The 18752-nt window shown below is 38.3% G+C and overlaps 1 protein-coding gene across 1 annotated transcript in view; it reads right to left on the bottom strand.

Annotated features, from left to right (window-relative positions):
- PITPNC1 (phosphatidylinositol transfer protein cytoplasmic 1) overlaps positions 1-18752 on the bottom strand; it is a 185768-nt gene that overhangs the window by 24585 nt on the left and 142431 nt on the right. Inside the window, exon 6 of the mRNA XM_087710232.1 lies at positions 6785-6880. Within this exon, the coding sequence (XP_087566358.1) occupies positions 6785-6880 (96 nt within the window). The remainder of the gene's footprint in view (positions 1-6784; positions 6881-18752) is intronic.

Raw genomic sequence — 18752 nt, 5'->3', positions numbered from 1 at the left:
CACATTCTAATAAGCTTCCATCAAATATTATTTCTGTTGTAAATGTATGCATTCGTTTGGGGCAGAGTAAGATTTACTAATAGGCGAGATCTTTTTGGAAAATTTAACCTGCTTAAATACCCTTTGGGTCAATGGCTAATGTATTGCACATTTTAATTTTGAAATTTCAAGTTGATTTGCAACTAGTTGGGGTCGTTTTGATACCAGATAATTCTCTGTTTTCCATTTTCCAAGGACTCATCTCATTCATAATCCTGACAATCTAAAAGTGCTTCTTCAATGTATTTGGAAGTAGGTTTTCCAAAATATATTTGGCACATTTCTCTCCTCCACTCCCACACCAAAAATAATTACATTTGGCAGCTTCTTTTTTCCCCCTCCCTTTCATTCCAAAGCAAATAAAGCACAGACAAAGCAGTGCATCTGCCTTGGGAGCGCTCAAGGCTGGAAAGTGCTATTTTAAAACATCCTGTGCTTGGCATCACAATGTACTGAAAACACGGAGCAATTTGTGCTATTTGGAAGGAAAATTATTCCATCGAAATGAGTTTGCCACATAAATTATGTTTGACTGAAGCCCAGAAGGGAGCAAAGGAGAATTCTAACACAAGTGATTGAAAAAGGTCTTTAACATAGTACTTGCAGAACAATTATAAAGCAAATCTTAAACTAAAACGTAAGTGGGTTGTTTTGCTTTTCACAGGTGTTTTTTGACAATAGGGAAAGAACACAGTGAAAAAGATCTCTGTGAGAAAGTTTTAACAAGGCTAAAAAATTTCACTGCTCTTGAAGGCTTGCGAGTATAAATGGTACCATTGATATTGTAAGAAAAATTCTGTATGCTTAAGGGAATGTATGTGGTTATGTATATCAGTGTCTGTACATACACATACATGTACATATACACCTATATCCTAAGGCACCTGACAAATTGCTTTGGAAACTCCTGCAAATCTGTGATATAGAATCTACTAATCTAGACAAAAATATTAATGAAACACAGGTAGTCCTCAACTTACAATAGTTCATTTAATGACTGTTCAAAGTTACAGAGACATTGAAAAAAGTGTCTTATGATCCTTTTTCACACTTATGACCATTACAGTGTCCCAAGGATCATGTGATCAAAATTCAGATACTTGGCAACTGATTCATATTTATGACGGTTGCAATGTCCCAGGATCACCTGATCAAATTTTGCAATCTTCTAACAGGCAAACTCAATGGGGAAGCCAGATTCACTTAACAACCGTGTTTGTTAACTTAACAACTGCAATGGTCCAGTTAACGAATGTGGCAAGAAAGGTTATGCAATGGGGCAAAATGTATGTAACTGTCTCCCTTAGCAACAAAATGTTTGGGCTCAATGGTCGTCGTAAGTCAAGGACTACCTGTATTACATTTACAAAGTAGAATTTTACTGTAGGATTGCTTCCCTTTATTAGTGGACTAGGATTTATCTGTATGGATCTGCTAAGTGTATTCAGCTAGCCCAGGGGGCGGCAACCTGAAACACTCAAAGAGCCACAAAGGTCCTAACTGGAAGCCTCCCGTTCAATTCTGGGGCTGGCCAAAAGTCCAGTTCCCCCACCAGAGTCTCCTCCTAGCACGGTGACCTTTTTCCACTACCAGTCCTAATTGAAAGCGCTATCAATTGTTGCTGACCGGTGACAGGGAGCCACAGCAGAGGGATGAAAGAGCCACATGCGGCTCTAAAGTCACAGGTTGCCGACCTCTGAGCTAGAATCTACCCTGGAGGAGACACACACCTCTGATATTTCCTACTGTACACATTTCTTGTTTATAGTTTAGTCTATGAAGGGTGCATAAATCAAGATTCCAAATTGGGAGATTTGAGATCTGAGTTGACTTCATCAAACTACTGTTGCAACCTTTTTACGATATCCTTTTTGTTATTGGGTTTGGAGGTTGTGGTTGTTTGGGGGGTGTTGTTGTTGTTTTGCTATTGTTAGATTTCTGCTGCTAAGTAAGATATTTATTGAGTTTTGCCTCATTTTATGATCTTTCTTGCCACAGTTGTTAAGTGAATCACTGCAATTAAGTTAGGAATACAGCTAAGTGAATCTGGCTTCCCCATTGACTTTGCTTGACAGAAGGCTGCCAAAAGCTGATCACATGACCATGGGATGCGGTAGTTGTAATAAATACATGTGACCACAAGGATGGTACAATAATCCTAAGTGTGGAAAAACTGTCATAAATCACTTCAAACAGTCACTAAATGAATGGTTATAAATTGAGGATGACCTGTATTGTTTTATTTGATATTCTTAATGTAAGGAAGGAAGGAAATGTAAGCCACTTAGAATCTCTCTGGATTGGAATGACGTATGAATCAGGGGTGAAATCCAGCAGGTTCTGACAGGTTCTGGAGAGCCGGTAGCGGAAATTTTGAGTAGTTTGGAGAACCGGCAAATACTACCTCTGGCTGTGATAGCAATAGCAGTAGACTTATATACCGCTTCATAGGCCTTTCAGGCCTCTCTAAGCGGTTTACAGAGAGTCAGCATATTGCCCCCAACAATCTGGGTCCTCATTTTACCCACCTCGGAAGGATGGAAGGCTGAGTCAACCCTGAGCCGGTGAGATTTGAACCGCTGACCTGCTGATCTAGCAGTAGCCTGCAGTGCTGCATTTAACCACTGCACCACCTTGGCTGGCCCCAGAGTGAGGTGGGAATGGAGATTTTCCAATATCCTTCTCCTGGAGTGGGGAGGGAATGGGGATTTTGCAATAATCTTCCCTTGCCACGCCCACCAAGCTATGCCCATAGAACCGGTAGTAAAAAAAATTGAATTTCACCACTGGTATGAACCCTATTAAATACTCTGTAACTTTGATCAATAGCATACCAGGGAATCAGGCCTAATATGCATCTTTTTAAAAAACCTTTATTATTATTTTTTGCAAAAGGGGAAGAGATTTGTGCAAAACTGACAAGAATAATTAGCTCTGATTGGCTGCTGATTCTGAAACTCCTTTACTGTAAATGTGCAAGGAAGTAAATACACTTATATTTGTGGTGATTGAGAGAGAGCCCCTTTCGTGTAGCGGTGAAGGCACCAGGCTAGAAACAGGGAACTATTGAGTTTTTCCTTCCTTACCCATGAAAGCCAGTGGGTGACTTTGGGCCAATCACTCTCTCTCTCGCTCTCAGCCCAATTCACCTCCCAGGCTTGCTATTGTAGGAAAAATAGAAGGAGGAAGGAGTGTTAGGTATCCCAAAGGTGCTTTTTCAAGAGGCAACTGGACCTTTCTTACTTTTCTTTGAAGATGTTTCACTTCTCATCCAAGAAGGTTCTTCAGTTCTGAAAAAGCACCTGTTGAAAAGTACCTTTGGGAGAATCATGACTTGGATGACAAAATCTCCATGGAGTGTTAGGTATGTTTGCCACTTTCAGTTTATTTATAATAATAATGAAGGCAGGATATAAATAGATAAATAAATAAGCCCACTTCTGAAAAGCCCTGACAAGAAAACTGCAGGGACCAATCCAAGCAAGGACCAAGGACTCAACATTGAGTCGAAAGTACACGCATATTTAGAGAGCCAGTTTGGTGTAGTGGTTAAGGCATCAGGTTAGAAACTGGGAGACTGAGTTCTAGTCCTGCCCTGGGCACAAAACCAGGTGGGTGACCTTGGGCCAGTCACTTTCTCTCAGCCCTAGGAAGGAGGCAGTGGAAAACCACTTTTGAAAATCATTGTCAAAAAAGCTGCAGCAACTTGACCAGGCAGTTTCCCAAGAATAAGACACAACTGAATGTTAGAAAAAATATTATAAATAATCAGAAGAGGCCATTCCAGTCTTGTTTCATTTTCATGGTAAAATCAGGTCCCTTAGCAGCTCTAAGGAAGTCTTGTCTCCTTGAGTTGCCCATAAAAATTAGTGCCTCTTTTCCTAGGATTCTATTTTTACCTGTGTTATATTAATACGGTGATACTATGCAAATGAATAACTATGGCTGAATGTAATACTGGATGCAACATTCAGCTTCCTGAAAACGTTTATCTTTTCAAATGAATTTTCATGTGGTTCCTTGTGGTTAAAGGAAAACATAGGCGTGTATATGCACCAACCATAAAAAAATTAAATAGCATTTTTAGTGAACAGGAATGTAATTAATATGTGTTACACAGTCTCCTCATGGGAGGAGCAATATAAAACAGCAGAAACACAAGGAAAGCAGGAACATAATCTTTGTTTGCACAAACTTAACAGCTCTTAACTTTTTGGTTCCTTAAAGCAAAATGTGAAAAAAAAACAATGTAAAGTGAAGAGGTGCTGGTTTTTGCAAACAAAGAACAAAGATGCATTTGTTAGTGGCTTTCTCGTAGGGCTACTGCCATCCGTACAGTAGCTCAGCACTATTGTTAGAAAAGCTGAACTTCTGTATGCTCTCAAGTTTTGGAAAGCAGGAAGGAATGCTCTTTGTGACTGATTGCTAGCAGCAATATCTATGTCATGTTTACTGTTTTAATCCAAATATTATATTGGGAGTTTAGGTGTGCGAGACTGTGTGAAGGAAACCAAGGAGGAGGAGGTTTAGTACATATGAGAAGAGGCAACACAAGCCAGTTATGAAAGCTCTGGAAAGAAAGTGCTTCAAAAAGATTCCATTAGCGAACTCACAATAAATCTGGCTGGGAATGTTTTCAAGATTAGTATCTAGTAGATTTGCATTCAAGAGGCCTTTCTGAAATCCAAGTGATTTCTTTGTTTCTTTGGTTTGCCAACTATGTGAGGCCATTCAGATTCCAATGTTTAGAGTGGCATTTAAGAGGAAGGAAAGGTCACATTTGACAATTTTTGGCTATTTTCGGCAACTATGAGTTCAGCAAAAATTTGTTGACCCATCTCCAGAATGTCTTCTCTCCTTCCTCTGTGTTCAAGATGCAATACAGGACTCAGAGGTTTCTTTTTTTCTACCAGGAGAGAGTCATAAAGCTGTTTTAAGGGGACTGACTGTGTTCTTACTGCTGTGCAGGTAATCCTTGGTTAAGCCAGGAGCGGCCATTCAAAGCTATAAAGGCACTGAACAATAGTCCTCAAAGTTCCAGCTGTCCCAGACACCCCACACTCACATAATCACAATTGGGATTCTTGGCAAGTGGCTCACACTTATGATGGTTGCAGTTTTCTGCAGTCTTATGATTGCCGTTTTTGAGCTTCCCTGCTGGCTTCCTACAAGCAAAGTCAATGGGGAAACTGACAAAGAAGATCACAAGTTGCTCCTTTAAGTTGCCCCCATTTTCACTGCTCTTTCTCTCGAGTACCCCAACTACAGAATAGCTCCATGGTGCACATCCCTAGCATCTCCTGCCCACACTTTATAGTTCATACATGCCTGGCCACAATGGCATGGTGCTGCAATAGCCACCAATGCCCCTTCATGCAACTGACAACAGCCACTTCCGGCACCACCATGCATATGCTACAGCAGGCACTTAGCTGCCTGCTACAGGCCTCCTTGCAGGACTTGGAACTTTCTGCAGCTTCTCCACTGATTTTGCCTGTTGGAGGCTGACAGGAAGTTGCAAGGAGGTCCTCACTTAACAACTTATTATGCCTTGGGGACTGCCTGGATTGCCATGGCTATCATATAAGTAGTTATATAACATTGTACATGATGACTGCATCACTTACTAATGGGAATTCTGGTCTGAGTTACCACTGTTGAATGAGAATTACCTGTAATGCATTCTTTCTTTTAAGAGAGCTAACCTGCTTATCCCTGGTTCTTATAATCAGGGCTTTAAGACATTTTAAAGATAAGTTGCACATGAGCCAGCCAGCAAGTAAATGGGCCCTACAGTTTGGAAGGGGATTCATCTTCTATTGCAGGAACACAGCATGCTGTCCCACAATATACTTGGCATCTATCTGTATAATTATAGAATAGAATGAAAAATTTCAGAAGACTCATATGTGGACATCATAGGATTTAAAAAAAAAATAAGTTCTAGCCATAGGATTTCTGATCTTGAGTCAAATTCCAATAGTTACTGTATTTTTCAGAGTATAAGACGCACCAAGGTTTTGAAGAGGCAAATAAAAAAAAGTTTTTGCACTCTGCAAACCTCCCCAAAACGGCCCATTTTTCACAAAAAGTGTTCCTGGGGGTTGGGGAGTTAAAACTGAGCAAAACATAGGCCATTTTTTGCTCATTTCTGCCCTCCCCAGCCTGCAGGAGCTCTCTAAAAGCTTCCTAGAGGCTCTGCATGGCCATTTTAGTGAAGGGAGTGGGGTTTCAGGAGGCAAAAAATGCTGTATTCAGTGTATAAGACGGACACAGATTTTCAGCCCCTTTTTTGAGGGAAGGTGCGTCTTATACTCCGAAAAATATGGTACATCTTTTTTAAAAATGTGATTGTGAGTCTCTCTAAGGGAAGAAGCAGTCCACTTCCACAATGCTCTGCCTTCTTGCTAATATAAGGAGTGCACTCAGTGAATCGGTTGTTAAACCAGTAGGATCCATCCCTGGCTAGTTGGCCTTTGATGACTCAGGAAGTTAGAGAGGCCTTTGGTCTGCTCTAACAGAGTCTTTCTCATGTGCTTTAAATACAGCACAAATGCACAATCCAAATTATCACACTTCTGCATATGATATGTAGGAATATTTCTTGGTTCCAGCTCGTAGCATGATTTTAAAAACAATAATAGCCAAGCTACTCAAGAATGGGAACATTCGCCGCAAGCTAGCTTTGGTGTTTCCATGAGTTACTTGCGCAATATAAGTCAAAATCATTGTGTCCTTTACTTACTTCCGATTCCTTGTAATAGCGCTCAGGAATTTCATCACAGGCAATATCAATGAAGCAGACTTCTCGGTCAGGATCTTTGGCTTCATTATCAAATATCTGCAAGATTTAAAACAAAAACACTTAAATTTTTTAATAGACCCACATATTCTGAAGCTAAACTCTGTGAACATTGTGTACTGGCACAACGTGTTTCGAGGAACAAAACTACTAGTTTCAAAAGTGGCAGGATATGTTCTTGGTCTTGGTTCCTAATTATAGCTTAGCTGTACACAAACTATGCAGGTTGCAGGCAATTCTTCAATGCAGAAACCCAAATTTACTTCCTGCCTCTGACCAGTTTTCCATGTTATTCTCATAAGTGACAGAATGAAAACGTGATTTAAGAGGTAAGATGGGAAAAAACCTCAAGAGGCAAGCAGCCCTAGACCTTTCAGAATAAAGGTAAATATTTCCCTGTCCAGCTGTGCCTGTCTGTAGGGCACAGTTCTCAACTCAGTTGTTTGGCCAAGTGGTACCTATTTATCTATTCACATTTGCATGTTTTCGAAATGCTAGATGGGCAGAAGCTGGGGCAAGTAACAGGAACTCACCCTATTATGCAGCGCTCAAGTTTCAAACCTGGCCTGTCAGCTTTCCAGCTGACAAGCTAAGCACTGAGCCATCACACTCCCTTTCTGAGCAAACCTATTGTTATTCTCCATTTCTATGACCTTGATATACCATATGCTTATAAAATGTTAACACAATTTTGAATACATATTGTACAATCCACAACTTCTGGGCTAAAAAGAATGTTCCAATTGGATAGGATTATATTTTGATATTGATTGTTTCCTGATTCCTTATTTGTACTCTATGACTATCATTAAGTGCTGTACCTTATGATTCTTGACGAATGTATCTTGTCTTTTTATGTTCACTGAGAGCATATGAATCAAAGACAAATTCCTTATGTGTCCAATCACACTTGGCCAATAAAGAATTCTATTCTATTCTATTTGTGAGGAGCAGAAGCCACTGAAAATTCACAGAATGTGCTTCTTTTATTTCTTATAAAGCTGCCTCATCTTTCCCAATCTCTGATGTGTTACTCATTCCAGCAGAAGGCTAATCATTAGCCCTAATCAGCCAGTCCTTCTGAGCAACAGGCTTTGATATCAAGATACCCCATTATCCATGGAAAGCAAATCAAATATTCCTGGCACTCAGAATTGCCTTTTTACCCTCTCTTCCTGCTAAATAACTGTTATACGTAGATAGAACAAAGGCCTCTAAACACTTTTCTCAAGGGAATCTTCTTGCAATTTCTTTCCATGGGGCTGCCCTTTAAGTTGATTTGGAAGGTACAAATGGTGAGATTGGTGTCAGCAAATGAACAGAATAATCCCAAATATTGTGAGATTCTATTCTAGGTAGTGGTTATTACCCATACAAATATTGATTGTTCAGGTCCTAAGTACCTCCAGGACCATTTGATCCAGAGAGAATCGGTGGGTCAAACATGTGCTGCCTGATATGGGATGCTTACCACTTCCTGAATATTAAGGGAACAGGAGCCTAGATGAAGGCCTTTTCAATTATAACCTCCTTGCTCTAGAATAGGCCATGCCTGGTTAGAACTCTTAGGGAAGCCTATTGAGGCAGTTCTTCTATAAAAACTTTGGACTGGAACCTATTTACTATTTTGTAACTTTATTGCACCCTTTATGGCTTCATTAGATGATACAATCACCCAGAATTGTCAGCTGAGGTAGCACACAAATAACAATGAAACTGAATTAAACTAAACTCCTTTAGTTGAATCAAATGATTTATTTATTCTTTTTTCTATTCCTTCCTCCTGCTGTTTTAACAAAAAAAAAAAGTTAAGTCGATATTGGCTTTTCAACGTACCCATTTGCAAACATTCAAAGCACTGTGCATGCATTGGGTAAGTATGGATGACCAATCTCATCACCACTTTGTAAAACAGTACCTTGTCTTGAGGGAAGCAGTAGCTTGACTAAGGTCATTGGTTGAATATGAATGTCTGATGAGAGATTTGAGTTACAGATCATCAGCCTAACAGCTGTTTGGCAAAGAACTCTGCTCTCCGTAAGATATTGCTTTCATCTTCCCGATCAATTTTAAATGGATCCTAAATCTAATAGATTTCACTCCTGGGATGTCTGAAGTTTTTATTCATGTATAATTTACTCTTCTATTCAGGTTGAGATTTAATCTCTTATCTTGAAACACTCTCTTCTGTGACAACGTAGCCTGTGCATTTTTGCTTTGATTAGTTTATCTAATACTTTATTGTATTTTAAATGATTTTAGGAGGTACTTTTTGCTTTGATATTGTGAAATTTATTAAAGTAAATAAATAGCTACATCAGAAGTAAGAAATGGAGCTATTTATATACTAAAAATGTGGATAATTATTGTTTCTAGCCAAATATTCTCTGAAATATTTAAGTCTTTAGAGGGGATAATTTCATTAATTATGCAGTTGAGCTGGGGATATTTAAAAGTGTTGTTTTAAAAAAGATTAAAGTTCATGGGGGGAAAGCAGAAGGCTTTCCAACCGACTTTTTTGTGCTGGCAAAGAACAGAAAGCAAATGGCAAGAACATTCTGTGTTCTTAACAATGTCAGGATTGTAGAACAGACCCATAAATATTATGATATGAAAGAGAAATTAGAGAGGCTTGCTTTTCAAAAGTAATGTAATATAGCAATATAAAACACCTATGACTAAACCAAATCAAGAATTCTCAAGAACCAAAAGTGAATTATAAATTATAGCCTTTATAAAAATGTTAGCCATTTCTTTTTTTATTATTATTGTATTTACAAAGCTATTTGCCCAGTATCGATGGTAATGAAATCCAGTGGAGGCTCACATTAGAAGAAAAGGAAGAAAGCAATTTTTGCACATTCTCTCTTCTCCATTCTCGTATGTTCTGGAACATTCCTCATCTTTTCCAGAGCAGATTTTTTAGGAAGCATTGGGGAATTGACTTAAATTGCCTTGTTCTTTAGCAGAAGTGGTCAAAAGAAATCTGAATCATGTTTTTTTTTTATTACACAGTCAAGATAGAATTTGGACCAACAGATCAAATACCGTACAGACAGAAATATAAGACTAACAGAATAATAGAATACCAGAGGTGGAAGGGACCTTGGAGGTCTTCTAGTCCAACCCCCTGCTCAAGCAGGAAACCCTACACCTTTTCAGACAAATGTTTGTCCAATCCCTTCCAGTGTTGGAGCATTCACAAATTCTAGAGGCAGGTTGTTCCACTGATTAATTGGTCTAATTATCAGAAAATTTCTCCTTAGTTCTAAATTGCTTCTCTCCTTGATTAGTTTCCATCCATTGCTTCCTGTCCTGCCTTCTGGTGCTTTGGAGAATAGCTTGGCTCCCTCTTCTTTGGGGCAGCCCCTCAGATATTGGAACACTACTATCCTGTCACCCCTAGTTGATTACAACCCATTTTTTATTAATCCAAATGAAATTTAGCTGTGATCCCTGAACTTTACTGACAGAGGAACTATACGATTTGACAAGAACTCTGTTATATTAGTAGAATATAAAATAAAGTGCTGCCATTAAAAATAAATCCTGGAAAGGCTGTTATTTTAATTCAAGTCACACACATAAAATCTTCAGGTTGCATTCTCCGTGTTCCTAAATCAGTTCATTATGATTAGGATCCACCTTTTACAATATATTAAAAATTGCATTTATGAGAGAAAAGATTCTCTGAGCTAATGAATATTTTTAATCTTAACTGCTAACGTCCATCAACAGACTCCAAATGAAATATAATAATCCAAACTGAGAGGTTCCCCCCCACCAGCCTAGATTAATACACAGGTTGCCTCAGTTTTCTCAAGAGTAATTTTTATATTTGCATATACTGCCAATATACTCCCCAAATACCGTATTATCACATGTAATACGGCAGTGGTTCCCAAACTTGGCAACTTTAAGACTTGTGGACTTCAACTCCCAGAATTCTCCAGCCAGCAGAGCTGGGAGTTGAAGTCCACAAGTCTTAAAGTTGCCAAGTTTGGGAACCACTGTAATACGGTAATGTAACCAGTTGTGGGATTCAGCCAGTTCGTACCACTTTGGAAGTTTCTGAGCAGTTTGGTGAACTGGTTGTTGGAAGAAATCATTAGGGCAGAAAACCGGTTGTTAAATGATTTGAATCCTACCACTGAATGTAACCTTCTGGTCCTCCCAAGGGACAATAAAGAAACAGCGGATCAAAGCTTTAAAAGGCTATTTCTGTGGCTTCAAGAACTTTGTTCTCTTTTCTCATTATCTATAATGTATTATACTAATAAGATGTAACAAGATTAGAAATGTATAGTATCTATGATTGTCTTCTTACCTTTAGCATTCAAGATTTCAGATCCTGCTTACTTTTGCTCTGTGCTCATTTGGCTTTTACTACTAATCGATCAAGGCGTAAGAGGAGGAGGGAAGGCATTAGCAGGTTAGAGTCAGCTATTGATTAGAACTGTGACAAGTGATTCTTTGGAAGGGCAGATACTGAAGCTCAAATACTGTGGCCACATAATGAGAAACAAGGTCTTATTTGAAAAAAAAAACCAGATATTGGGAAAGATTGAAGGCAAAAGGAGAAAGGGATGGAAGGGGATGAGATGGATAGTGTCATTGACACAATGAAAATGAATTTGGATAAACTGCGGGAAACAGTGGAGGACAGGGGGAGGGGGGGTCTGCATGCAAAGTCCATGTGATTGTGAAGAGTTGGACATGACTTAGTGACTGAACGACAACGACAAATGACAACTGACCGGCTCAAGGTCACTCAGCTGGCTTCTGTGCCTAAAAGAAGACTAGAATCCAGGTTTCCTCATGACTACTCCAGCATCTTAATGACTACATTATATCATCTCTCTAGCATATTCCACACTTACTAATTAAAATTAAACTTAACAAAAGAAACATTATTAATACATATTTGATTAAATATAACTATTGTTTCTAATGGACTTTAGACTTTTTAAAAAGGCCTTTGTTTAAGAGCATTTCCACACCACCAGCATTTCCAATCCCAAAGTAATTAGGAAACAATCTATCATCATCTTTCTCTTCTGCCAATTTTGAAACACAAAGAACGCACAAAGAACGCAATTCAGACTCTTCCCTTACAAATGGCCAGTAGATGAGTTTTAAAAATAATATCTGATCTGTGTTCTGTCTAGTGTCCTGCAACAATTGTCTCCTTGTTGTTACCACTTTACACATAACAATGATGTGAAATTAATTGCTAGGACTTCTCTCGCCACAGTTTTCAGTATATGCTATATGTGTGGCTGGCCAGAAAAGAAAAAAAAACAAAGCCAAGAGGTTGCATAGTTTGAGCTACAACATGCCTTATCTGTATTTGCCATTAATCTAAATCTGAGTGCCCTGGGGTTGCATATGAACTGTTTCAGTTCTTGCAGCCATTTCCCTAGGCACTTGTCAAACTCTCTGCTTTGCCTGATTCTTAAAAAAAAAACACCAAAAAAAGCCAACAACCAAAAAACCAAATTAGATTCTTTAACGTCAAAAAGCAGAGGTGTTGGCACATTGCAAAGCAAAATGTCCTACTGGAATAGCAGCTTCATTTCTAAGGCAGCCTCTGCATTCCGCATGTGCGTTAAGGCCTTATGTGGTACAAAAACAGTCAAAGCCAACAGACAGAGGGGGGGCTCAGGCTCCCCCTTAACTCACAGCCTCAACATATGTGATGGCAAATCTGGACTCCATGGTAAATCAGACATATTCTTGCATAAGATTGCTGGGCACAGTTTGGTTAGAGCAGCATTTTCACATTGCAGCCAGGAATAAAAAGCCACATGCGTCTGGCTGGATATTGCTAGTTCCAACCCTCGGTTGCTTTTCTCCTTGTCCTCCGCTATCCCTGATGGTTCAGAATCATTTCTTCTTCCCCCTCATATCTTCGGAATTAAAGTATACTTGATGCGTTGTGGCTGTAAATCTGTACAGGTATTGAATTTACCCAGGTCCCGGACTGGAAACTGCCAATTCCTGTCTCACCTGCCTCAAACCTTACACCTAGTTGTTCAGGATCCTAATGGGAGTTGTAGTGGAGTAAGGTTGCAGAAGGCACGAGGGGGGAGAGAGATAGCTAACACCCCTGCTGTTATGCCCTCTCTTCCACTGCTGCTCCTGCATTAGTCATAATTTCAGGCAGCAACAGTACTTCTGCCAATTTGCAATGTTTCTTCTTCTTAGTTGGGGAAGGCATGCTATTAGGCCATATCACAGAGTACAGATCAGAAAATAAGGTTCACGTTAGATTTATTCACTGGATTTCATAGGTCTCATTAGGTAAACTTACGGTTAAGAGTAAAAAATATATATAGCTAATATATAGAATCTTGGAAACCGAATACACCAGGACTCTAGCATTCATTCAGTAGATAATTCATTAAGGTGGGATTTCCAAGAACTATTTGAATCGCTTTTCTCCAGGAAAAAAAAAGGAGCTAACCATCCTCAATCCTGAAATATCCATCTGCTTATTTCTGAGGTTTTGAGATACTCCTATTTTATTCCCAGCCCCAGAGTTTTAGTGTGCAGTGACTGAGGAATAGGGGAGATTCTTGCAGAGCTTGAGCCAGTGGAGCAAATCCTTCTTCCTGCTTCCTCCACTCTGCCCTAAATTTAGAGGGGGCCCAGTGTCTGAAAACTTTAATCACTGGGGAACCCCATCCAAAGGCCCAAAAACCTCTACTTTGCCCCAGCAGAAGGTGTCCCATGAAATGGGAGCCACTATTGAGAAGGCCTGTCATCAATAAACCGCATCTCATAAAACTCAGGCGTGGGGAGTCATACAGGTGGCCCCCTCTATCTGGACTGGTTGGGCAGATTTGATTTTGGCAAAGTCTTATCAAATGATCCCCAAGGCTGAACTGTAAAGAGGATATGCCCTTTAAAGGGGATAATCAGCATTTTCAACTGGAAGCTACTGGCAATTGATGGAATGAACTTCAGAATGGGTGTTATCTCATTTGATGAAGCTATCAGGAGTTTAAGCTACGACATTTTATACCAAGTATAGCTTTTGGGTATAGCTTTTGAGTTGTCCCTGAAAACCACTTCACGGATAGCAGCAATCCATCCAGGCTATGGTTATTATCACCAGGCCATCTTGACTCAGGTAGAGTTGCAACCAGTATTCTACCTAAAGGTTGACAAAGTCCTTGCAGGTCACGGCTTTCACTTAATGTTGAAAAAGGGACCACAGGAGCAGAACAACCAACATCTGTTGGGCTTACCAAAGCTCCCAGAGTAACTAGGGGAACAGAATGTTACAAAATCACCATAATCTACCAAGATTATGATCCACCAAGCAAATCTGTCTTGGAAGGATTTAACCTGGGCTTGTTTTGCCTAGAAAGTTGTTCATTTGGTGCTTAAGCAACCATTTAATGAAGATTTCTACTTTCAGTCAAGGAAAAATAACACAGACTACGCATTTCAATTCATAACTTCTCTGAGTCCTTTGTACACTAGCACATAACAGCTGATTCTCCTCTCCTTATAGATAAAATGGCTGGGTTTACTGAGCAGTTTGTAATTTCTTTAGTGTTAAGTTTATGACATTAATCCTTCCAACTGTTACTTAATAAATAGCTTGTGGTTAAAGCACAATATATGAATCACATTGGTGAGTGAATTCACTCATTAAATTCACACAACTAAGCCATAATGTTGTTATATGGTTTTGGTTTAATTGTTTAATACATTGTATGAATCAGACCATTCTGGTTTTAAAATCATGACTTTTAGACTAGAAAGTTAGATGAGTCCAGCCAAATAGTAATTTTCTGAACAAATCATGGTTAAGCAAACCATGGCACTGTTATTTAATATATAATTATTTGCTATATAGTTACTATAAGAAACCACAGTGGGTTACTAATCACATCATTTGTGTTAACTTATTTTGAAAGCCACGTTATGTGGTTAAACCATCAGACTAGAAAGTAGGAGACTGTGAATTCTAGTTCTGTCTTAGGCCTGAAAACTGGCTGGGTGACTTTGGGCCAGCCTGCCTTCCTTCCTTCCTTCCTTCCTTCCTTCCTTCCTTCCTTCCTTCCTTCCTTCCTTCCTTCCTTCCTTCTTCTCTCTCTCTTCCTTCCTTTCTCTCTCTTCCTTTTTCTGTCTGTCTGTCTGTCTGTCTGTCTCTCTTAACTCAAAGTGTTGTTGTGGGGAAATAGTAGAGGGAAGATGTGTTGAATATGTTCTATGCCTTGAGTTATTTGTAAAAAATTATAAAGGCAGAATATAAATAAATAAAACATAAAAATCCAATCAGTGAGACACAATTTTCATGAACATTTTCCTGTGATTTTTTTTTTTTTTTTTGGTATGGTAGAAGTAAATTAAGGCAAGCTGCTTAGAGCTCTGGTCTGCATAAGAGGTACATAATGACTTTCATCCACCATTTAAAGGATGAGTAATGTATGAATTGAGGCTTAAGCTCTTGAAATTCTAGCCTTTTACTCAGAGTTTGTCATCAATGTCTTGATTTGAAAAACATCATTTACAGATAACTGTTTGTGCTCTTCCAATTGAGCAGGGACAGCTCACTGAACTGTTTAGTTTATATAAAAGAAAACTAATATTCAACAGAAAGGTCTAAGATTGGCTTGCCAGCCAACCATCACTAATTGCTCATAGGAATTCATTCAGACTGCTAGGAACTTGCTGTGGCCCTCTTCACAATGTTATGTGTTCCCTGAAAGAATTCAATATACAGCATGAAGCACTTAAGATGGTGAGCTTAGAAAGAAATCATAACCTTGCTGGGAAGCTCTCTTGGATGATGAGAGTACAAATCAAAAATACTGTTATTGTTTTATACGTCATAAATGAGCTGTAATAAACTGGAGTTCCAAATATTATGGAGAATTTTTCTTATACAGGACATGTTAAAGGTAGACTTATAATCATTCATTTAGTGACAGATTGAGGTCACTGAAAAAAGTGACATGACTGTTCTTCATATTTTTGACTGTTGCAAGCATCCCCATGGTCATGTGATTAAAATTCAGTCACTTGGCAACTACCACATATTCATGATAATTGCAGTGTCCTGGGGTCATGTGACCACCTTTTGTGTCCTTCTGACAAGCAAAATCCATGGGGAAGTCAGATTCACTTAACAACTGTGTTACTAACTTAACAACTGTCGCGATTCATTTAATACCTGTGGCAAGAAGGAACATAAAATGGAGTAAAACATTTTACTGTCTTGCTCAGCAATAGAAATTTTGGGCTCAATGGTTGTAAGTTGAGGACTAGCTGTATTTCACAGTATCAGTCCTCCCAATCATAAAAGATACTCAACATTCCGTGCTAATGAGAACCCACCATATTAATGGACCTAGTTTGGGTTCCATAAAGATTTATTTTCTCCCTTATGAGATTAAATCAACTGAAGACCAATTTTACCAATTTGCATTAAGTGAAAACATTAAAACCTTGAATTAGAAAAATACACATCAACAATATTTAAGGGATTAGGTTAGGAAAAGAAGGTATTTGGCAGAAATCTGACACAGAAGGGTATGAGATGTGACAATGAGCCAATGCTGGAAAGAATACTGTGGCTTTATGCCAGGCAGAGGTTTTGCAGACCTGAATGTGCACTTCAGTGTCAGAGGGGGGAAATGTTTAAATGTCAAAAAGTTTATTGTATGTTTTTTTGATCCAGAGAGAACATGATAAAGTGGATTGGTCTGCGTCATGGAAAGCTTTGCATAAATGCGGACTTCCAAGTTGCTTTCTTGTATGCTCTAAGAATGGCATATGATGGAAATAAAACATTAGTGTGAATCAGTGCTTAGCAAATAGTCCAACGCTGAGCAGGGAGGATGTCAAAGATGTGAAATGTCTGCACTCTGCAGGATCCCTTGGTCACCGAGATCAGAGGTTTAAGTCTTCTGGGCTTTCAGACTTGTACTGGAGTCCATTGTCTACAGAGAAGTTCCCTGAGGACGGACTCCAGTATGTGTCCGAAAGCTTGGAAGACTAAATCTCTGGTCCTGGTGACCAACCCAAATTGGATCCTGCAACAATATCTTGGGACAGATACTGTATATTTGCCTTCATTCATACGGAATGCCTCTTTGGTTGTTTAATGCATTTATGGACATGAATGCAATAATACATGTGCGGATGTTAGTGTGCTTTGGTATGCAGAGGATGCCATGTTGTTGGCTGAATACCCAAAGGATTTAAGAACAAATGTTAGACTGTGTAATGCTACAAAGATTATGGATCTGAACATTAATGTATCACAAAGTTGAAGTAACTGTTTTTGTCAGGAAAAAAAATGGAGTGAACAAGGGCAAGTCAATGGAAAAAACACCCCTAAAATAAATAGATGAATGTGGTGTCTACTGGTTTATATTTATTAAAGATGGGAAAATAGCACGTGACATTTATATTTGGATAACGCCATGTTGATCAATACAAATTTTGGAAAATACCTTTATTATTAGCACACTAATTTTAAATTAACTTAAATCTTGCTTCAGTCAATAAATGATCTTAATGTAATTAAAAATATAACGAATTGTGGGTTTAGTTTAAATGTGATCATTAATTAATTCAAAGTCACTTAATAGCCACTTGTGAAATCTCTGTTATGAAATGGTTGAATCACTTTAAAATTTTATTTACAAGACTGGCTGACATAACTTCTTACAATTATTTTTAATTTATCTGTACTAACTGCTAACATTTTTATCCACTGTGTCATATTTGATCACATTAATAAACTTGATTGTGGCCATGCAAATTATGGCAACACAGAAAATCCTCTTGTCTTGGACAAGGACATTTACATGAAACTTTTTTTCTAAGTCATGTTATAAAAACTCCATCCAATTTTCCAATATGTCTGTTTGTATCAGTTCTTAGTACATATTTGTCAACTCACAAAAATCTGATTCAACTAATTAGCTCTTTCATAAATTTTAAGTCCTATGTAGTTCCTTTCAATTAAGAAAATTCCTATTTGTTTTATTAATTGTTTATACATTCACTCACAGATGAATTGAGGAATTAGTAAAAAATGAAACTATTTCATTTTAGAAGTGAAGGAAATAGTAGTTCTTCTTGGCCACAATATAGCTAAATGAAAAATCCTATATTGTTTATTATACTATATCACAAAATTATTTATTTATAACTTCTTCAGATTTATGAAGAATGAATTAATATTAGATTAGATGCTATGGGTCCCATTTATTAAATTTATTAAAGAACGCAATCTGATGGGACCCAGGAAGAGAGCTTTTCAGTCATGGCATCCACTTTTTATAATACCATCCATGCAGAGATTAGATTGATCCTGACTTTATTAGCACTGAAGACATGACTGTGTCATCAGGCATGGGGATCGAAATTTGGGGCAGAGCTCATGAGAATCTATGTTGATCTGTGTTTATGGTTTTATAATGGCTGACATTTATGTATTTATTTTTGTGGTGTATATTACATTGGAATTTAACCATTGTTAGTTGCCAAGTATCATCATGGTGAGATGAGGAGCTACATAAATTAAGATGGAAAGATGGATGGATGGACGGAAGGACAGACGGAAAATCGTGTTGGAAGAAAGCAACAGAAAACCATTTATAATTGTTCAAAGTACAGAAAAGGACATGTCCTTGCAGTCACCAGGATTCAGTATTGGTTCAAATGAGACTTTAATATAGGAAAAGATAAGTTAGAACAATGCAAACTTCCTATACTAATGAGTTGTTAAAGTCATTATGTGTCAGCACTGAATTATCATAGAAATACTCCATTCCAAATAATTAAAAATGAAATAGAATAAGAACAACATTACACCTAATTTGATAAATAAGAAACAAATAACCAAGACAAATTGAGTTTACAAGCAATTCCAACATAGGAA

This window comes from Thamnophis sirtalis, unplaced genomic scaffold, assembly GCF_051295495.1.
Source record: "Thamnophis sirtalis isolate CommonGarterSnake01/CBP01778 unplaced genomic scaffold, rThaSir2_p1.2 scaffold_3, whole genome shotgun sequence".
Taxonomy (NCBI): Eukaryota; Metazoa; Chordata; class Lepidosauria; order Squamata; family Natricidae; genus Thamnophis; species Thamnophis sirtalis.
This window is presented reverse-complemented; position numbering and strand designations above follow the sequence as displayed.